Source organism: Oryctolagus cuniculus, chromosome 9, assembly GCF_964237555.1.
Source record: "Oryctolagus cuniculus chromosome 9, mOryCun1.1, whole genome shotgun sequence".
NCBI lineage: Eukaryota > Metazoa > Chordata > Mammalia > Lagomorpha > Leporidae > Oryctolagus > Oryctolagus cuniculus.
This window is the reverse complement of record NC_091440.1, coordinates 31,927,037-31,933,978: the sequence shown is the minus strand read 5'-3', so window position 1 is coordinate 31,933,978 and position 6,942 is coordinate 31,927,037. Positions and strand designations below refer to the sequence as shown.

General features: G+C 50.5%; 1 protein-coding gene across 2 annotated transcripts; it reads right to left on the bottom strand.

Annotated features, from left to right (window-relative positions):
- Nucleotides 1–1,410: 1,410 nt before the first annotated feature.
- Nucleotides 1,411–6,772, bottom strand: SPRY2 (sprouty RTK signaling antagonist 2). 2 transcript variants are annotated; one of them, XM_051849997.2, is made up of 2 exons: nucleotides 6,095–6,772; nucleotides 1,411–3,202 (listed from the first exon to the last, which is right to left on the bottom strand). In XM_051849997.2, exon 2 carries the CDS (start codon nucleotides 3,149–3,151, stop codon nucleotides 2,204–2,206), a length of 948 nt encoding a protein of 315 aa, XP_051705957.2. In that variant the 5' UTR covers nucleotides 3,152–3,202; nucleotides 6,095–6,772; the 3' UTR covers nucleotides 1,411–2,203. The 2 variants fall into 2 exon arrangements, with proteins under 2 accessions (XP_051705957.2, XP_069904494.1); XM_070048393.1 differs by lacking the exon at nucleotides 6,095–6,772 and adding an exon at nucleotides 4,355–5,041.
- Between the last annotated feature and the right edge of the window lie 170 nt (nucleotides 6,773–6,942).

Sequence of the window (6,942 nt, the reverse complement as noted above, 5' to 3'; positions counted from 1 at the left end):
ATTTTAAAGCTGAGCAGAACTGGATTCTTGTGGAAGATGAGAATAAAGTCAACACAGCAAAAATGACAACTGAGATTTGGAAGGTGATCAAACTTGAAGATACTATTGGAACAACTTCTTTAAGCCATATCTGAGCCGGCGCCACGGCTCACTAGGCTAATCCTCCGCCTTGCGGCGCCGGCACACCGGGTTCTAGTCCCGGTCGGGGCGCCGGATTCTGTCCCGGTTGCCCCTCTTCCAGGCCAGCTCTCTGCTGTGGCCAGGGAGTGCAGTGGAGGATGGCCCAAGTGCTTGGGCCCTGCACCCCATGGGAGACCAGGATCAGCACCTGGCTCCTGCCATCGGATCAGCGCGGTGCGCTGGCCGCGGCGGCCATTGGAGGGTGAACCAACGGCAAAGGAAGACCTTTCTCTCTGTCTCTCTCTCTCTCACTGTCCACTCTGCCTGTCAAAAAAAAAAAAAAAAACAAAAAAAAACAACAAGCCATATCTGAAACTTGAAGTATGTGTGGATTTTTATATCCCAGTAATCAATAAATTTCTTTTTTGTCATTAGCTTTAGTAAAAAAAAAAAAAATAAATAAAACCTAATATTTGTCAAAATAGGCTTGTAGTAGCTTGCTGTGTCTGTGTTCTCAAAGGACAATTCCAAATACAGTGATATTTTGCCATAATGTATCTTCCACTCAGCGTAAAATCTAACAGTTTTCCAGGTTACTTGATTACATCAGTCAGGGCTAAGTTGGCCTACTTGGGCTTGAATTACAAGACTGGTATAGGATGAAAGTTCATGATAACAAATACCTGAATTGCAGCAAGTTATAATTTTTCTTGTCTTTTCTAATAGGAAATTTGAGGTGATGGTAATGACTTGCAGAGTCTAAAGTCAAATCAATCAGAAAAAACAGGGACATAAATAGTTGTCAGGAAACCCATTTTTGCCTCAATTAAAAGACTTGATTTCTCTATATGCTAAATGTTGACAAACGGGCAACATTTAGTAAATGTTCATTGAATTAAACATGTTCCTCTGTTTTGAGTTATCTCCACAGCATTCATTCTTATTTCTGTCTATGGGGTGCAAGTCTGATTGTTAATCTTTTAGGAAAGGCTCATGAATAAATCAGTTCAAGGTTTCCATCTGCAAAACAAAGAAAAGTCAGAAAATCTGAAAAACAAAGGGAGTACCAGGAGGGAAAATATAGCCAAAATAAGCTCTCATGTGATTAATACAAGCGAGTCAAACGTTGAGTTCTATTTCGATTGAAAAAAAACTTTAAAGCAGCAATCCCAAGACAAAAACAGCCCTATGGATAGATAAGTGAAACTATTTCACTAACATGCCAGCCTTAACATTCATTCTTGCACTTTGCAGAAAGAAAAGGTATTACAATAAGACAAAACAGCTCAGTTTAATTTCAAACGTTAATATATTTTCTATTTTATATTGAACATATGCATCTGTAACCCCTCATTTGCAGCAACAATCACATCCTCATAAAAGGGGCAAAATTTGTAAGATGCCTCTTAAAATAAATATTCTTTTTTATAAAATAATAAAACTTCAAATAAATATTCTTTACACTAAACAATATGTTGAAAAAATTAGAAAATAAAGGTTGAATTTTACTGTAACTGTACAATATACATGAAGTCCAAAGGGAAATCAAAGTCTTACAATAAAGGCTTTCTGTAAGGCAAAATACAATCTAAAAACATACTGATTGATTCACATTCTTCCGAATGTACAACATATTAGTATAATATTTTGTGACTGTGCCATGTATGGCACAACTTGTTTTTCACAGTTGCAAATATTACTGTATATACAAAAATATAGCACATTATCTCTGGAGAAGACAATGGAAAAAAGGTCATTTGCTAATTTACAAATTTTGCAAGTACTATTCACAAACAAAAACTTCTGCCTAGGAGTGTCTGTGTTGCTTTAGCTTATGCAATGTGTGGGTCACCCAGTTTTGTATCCCATTCTTTGAGCTCCATTAGCTGAGTTCTACCAAGCATATCAGTTAAAATGGCACATTGGACAAAACACTTCTCACTGCAAACAGCAAAGAATATGCCAACTCTCTATTAACAGTGCCAATATTGTAACTGTTTAGTTGGTTGCATATGTATGTTAAAAAGAAAAGGGGTAGGGAGAGACACAATCCTTATTATTGTAATATTCCTGATTAAGGGTGCTATGTTGGCTTTTCAAAGTTCCTGGGGGGGACGGTGGGAACTTTGCAGCAAACTGTGTTTGAGTTTTTACAACGGCATCCAGGCCTGTTCACCCGGTCATAACACCCCTGGCACAATTTAAGGCAACCCTTGGCTGGAAGGTAACACCATAAACAAGGCAGAAAGAGAGACATAACACCCATGGCTGACCATCGCGTACAACAGTGAGACTGGCTGCAAGAACAAGGGTTGTCTGCACAGTTGTCCTCATCATCATTAGAACAGTGATAGAAGAGACCTTTCACACAGCACACACAAGTCCCATAGTCAATCACGTTCTGGGCCGAGCAAAGGCACTGCTTGTCGCAGATCCAGTCTGATGGCAGAGGCCTTGGGTAGGTGCACTCCTTACATTTGCACTTGCCACAGTCCTCACACCTGTAGGCGTGCAGGCCCAAATCTTCCTTGCTCAGTGGCTTAAGCTCACCTGGCTTGAGCTCAGATTTGGGCTGCACCCGGATTATGCCATCAGCAACCAGCCCCGAGGAGAAGGAAGATCCTAACAGTCTGTGTTCAGAGGAGCTGCTGCTGGTACTCGTCCTGGTACTGCTCCGCGACCCTGAGCTGACGGTGCTAATGGACCTGGACAGAGGGGCCCGTGCAGAAGAATGGACCTGTGAGTGCTGGGCCCTGGGAGGCTGGCGGTGCTCAGGCAGACCATGGAGTCTCTCATGTTTGTGCTGAGTGGAGGGGCGAGGAGCAGGCTTGAGCCCAGGTCTTGGCACCACAGTCGGCCCCTCTGTGTACTCATTGGTGTTTCGGATGGCTCTGATCTGATCCAGGGACAACACGTGTACCTGCTGGCTGAGGGCGTCTCTGGGGTCCAGTTCCCCACGCTGTCTGCCACCGTCACGGGACTCCTGCAGCAAGGGCTGGGACCCGTTGCCACTTTGAGCTCTGGCCTCCATCAGGTCTTGAAAGTGTGGTCACTCCAGCAGGCTTAGAACACATCTGAACTCCTGCAGAAGCCAAGAGGAAAGACAATGGTTTACACTTGGAAGACTCTCCACCCACAACTTCTCACCTGTTCTAGAGAAACAGGGTTTGAAAAGGAGTTGTGGTGGGGAGGTATTGTAACAGCCATAAGACTAATGCACAAAACAAAAAGCAAGAATTATGGCTGGGTACTGACAATTCTGTAATCCTGTGAAATGCGCTGACACAAAGCTGACCTTTGTTTGAATCACTTAAGTAACAATCCCTTATTCAAATAAACACACAATTTGCAAGGTTCAGGTTCAATGTAAAAATTGCAAGAAAGTAACATTGGATTATAACATTGCTACCAACATTTGCAAAAGCTGAATGCCTTTTCAAATTCTGAAATAGGCTTAAATTTGTCATGGCTATTTTTTTTTTTTTGCCTTAAACATCAATAAATGCAGCAGAGAAAATTCCCTCTTGGTTTTTACTTCAAAGCTGTTTTTACATCAGACACGTGCAGTATGATTTAGCCAATATTCTGTGACCTTTTCAGTCCTGCAGGATGAAGATGACATGCAAAAAAAGCAAACGTCCCAAGAACAGTCACAAATTTAACAACAATGTGCCATTTTTATTAACTACCTAGAAGGGCAAGCTACAGAACTAAAAACAAATCAAATCAAACGCTGTTAGGTGCCAGGAACAGATCACAGCAGAGGTACACAACGAGGAACAAGAAAGACAGGGACTTATTCTCAAGTTCTCAGCAACCTGGGGCTCATTTTACAGCCTGATAGCCCGGAACACCTCAGGGTCTGCAGCTAAAGGCTGTTCTCCCCGTTTTAGGCATAAAATGTGTCAAAATCTTAACTTTTCTCCTCTCGGAAAGTTAACAGTCGAGAGCATAAACCCACCGTTAGTACAGGAAACGTGTTTTAAAAACCCAAGCGCCACATCTCAAACCCAGCATTCTGTCCAGCAAACCCGTGGCTCGCAGCCCCTTTTAAGTCTCAAAACTACCATCCCCGTTCCCAACACTACACGAACATTAAAAAGTCAAAACGGGCAAAAGTGCATGTTTCCCCAACCTCCGCTTTTTACAAAAGGCAGCGCCGCGGTGAGCGAGGCAGGTGACAATCGCCTCCCAGCTCGCGACCAGGCAGCGCCTGGAAACCGGATCTCCTCACCTCTAGCAGGACAAGCACACAGGACAACGCGGCGCTCGGCTTCCCCTCGGTCTATCGGCTCTATCTGCGCCCAGACACCGTCCCCGGCAGGTGGGACACAGCCGGAGCCCGGGGGACTTTTCTCCAGGCTGACTGACGCTGTCCAGGGGCCAGGGGGCCCCCAGCCCCGCCGCGCCGGGGCCGAGACGCACCGACCGGCGGGGGGCGCGGGCGCCTCGGAAGGGGACGTGTCATGAAACGCACGAGCACACTTCCCCCGCCTGCCCCTCCCCAGCTCCCGAGAACCGCCTGCCAGCCCCAAGAGGGAGCCGCGCACCAGCAGGCAGAGGTCACGCAGCCCACGACGCGTCTGCAGGGGTCCGCGAACGTGGAGCTCAGGTTTCCAATGGAGCCCGGGGAGTCTGACCCACGCGCACGCGGCCACTGCACGCCGCACCGACTGAAGCGGGCATGGCTTGTAGCGCGCACGCCGGTCTCCTGGGTCGAGGGGAAGGGAAACAGGAATGATCTGTTTCTTAAAGTTTAATTAAAAAAAAAAAAAAAAATAACCCGTCCCCCTCCCCCAGGGCCCAGAGCCTACGCCAGGCGTGCAGGATCCAGTCCCTGGGTTGGAAACTTTAGAGGTAGATTTGCATACAGTGTAAAGTAGCATCTTTGGGAAGCGGAAAAAAAAAAGTGATTTCTGCCGATCCCCGGCCTCCTCCTTGCAGCCCCCCCTTTCCCCCTCGGCTCTCTCCCCGTCTCCCCGGTCCCCCCTCCCTCTCGAAGTGCTTTGAAAACCCCATTAAGAACAGTGTGTGATCAGACTGAGGATTAGGGGGGGAAAGGACTTCAGCACTTAGGGTGGGGCAAACCGACACAGAAACCGCTTTGTAAAAAAAAAAAGTGCACAAGATCCCAAATTAAACGACAGCGACTACAACATAAACCGGAGAACTTACAAACGAGCCTCATCTGCCACCTACTTTCAGGTCATGCAAAACGATCGCACACACTCGATGACTTTCCTAATGTACTAGGTCAACCCAAGCTCTCCCCTCCACCCCCCCCCCCCCAAAAAAAGCGTGACCCAGGCCGATCACGGGGAACGGAAAAAGGAGAAAGCTGCACTTCCGAACCGCAGAGCCTCGGCGCCAGGCTGGGCGACGCTCCCACCCTCAGTGGGCCAGACTGTCCACAGAGGGCAGCGGCGGGGGCTGCCTGCACCACGCACCCTCGCCCCTTTTCCACCCGCGGGGCCTACTGCCCGCGTGGGGCGAGCACCCCACGCACCCCGGCCCCACCGGCGCCCCCGCCCCGGGACAGGCTCCCCCAGAAAACTTTGCCTCGCAAGGAGGGAGGAACAGGTTAGAAATGCTAGCGCCCGCAACGGCGGCCAGAGAAGCACAAAGTGCTTTCCCTCCGTCTCCCGCTCTCAGCGCCGAATTCGCGGTCGACGCAGGGCTGGGAACAGACCAGGGGAGAGCCGTCCTCCGACCCAAGCCCACAGCGCGCGGGAGCGCAGGGTCGCCGGCTGGGGGACATCGCTCGGGGCGCACACTGCAGCCCCCTCCCAGGCAGGCCGAGCCCAGGTCCTCGGCCAGGGAAATCTGCCGGCAGCTCGCCGGCAACCTGCGGGGTTTGAGAAAGCGAGGCTCGGGGGAGAGGCAGACCCCACTCCCGGTCCAACTGCACCTACTCCATGTTGCCCACACCGCGCCAGCCACGGCGCCAGCAGAGGAAGAGCGAAACGCGCCTCACCGTGATCGCGGCTTTGCACCAACCCCTCTCCCTTGGAGTCTCTTCTTTCTGCGATGTGCAAATAAATCCAGCCCCGATGCAAACTTTTTTTCCCCCCTTTTTTTCCAAACTTTGCTTCAGTCCAACTTTCGAGCAATCGGCGGGAGGAAACAAAACAAAACAGAAAAATACGAGCGAAAAATTCGGAGCCAAGTCCCTCGCCGATGAACAACTCCGGGTTTCAGGGCTGGAGGCGAGCCCCCTTGCAGAAGCGCACGCGGAGTATTTCCTTTTTTTTTTTTTTTTTTCTCAATGAACAAGAGGCCGAAGCGCCAACAGCGAGTCCCCGTTCTTGGCAGATGAGCGAATGAGAAAATAAAGTGGCCTTACAGAAAGACCCTAGAAGCCAGATCGCCAAGGCGTGCGGCCCCGGCCGCGTCGGCGCAGCGGTGGCACGGAGGCGCGGGCGGCCGCGAGCCGGGCCGGGCGGGCGCGGGGGCCTGGGCGCTGCGCGCTCCGCCGGCCCCTCTCCTCCGCTCGCGCTGCGGCGCGCAGCTCTGGGCGGTGCAGACTGGGCGTTGTGGAGGCTCGGCAGCGAGGCCGAGGCGGGGGCGGTGGGTGCCGAGGAGGAGGAGGAAGAGGAGGAGGAGGAGGGGGAGGCGGAGGAGGAGGAGGCGGAGGAGGAGGGGGGTCTGGGGCCCGGCCGGGGGGGCTCGCTGTTGGCCTGCGCCCTCGCCTTTCCGGAGGAGGCAGGGAGTTCTGCGGCGGCCGCGGCAGCAGTAAATGGCGTCATGTGGATCCGAGGCGGAACAGAGCAGTTGTTGTCCCAGAGGATATATCGCATCCGGTCCCAGCTCATTGGCTCCGCG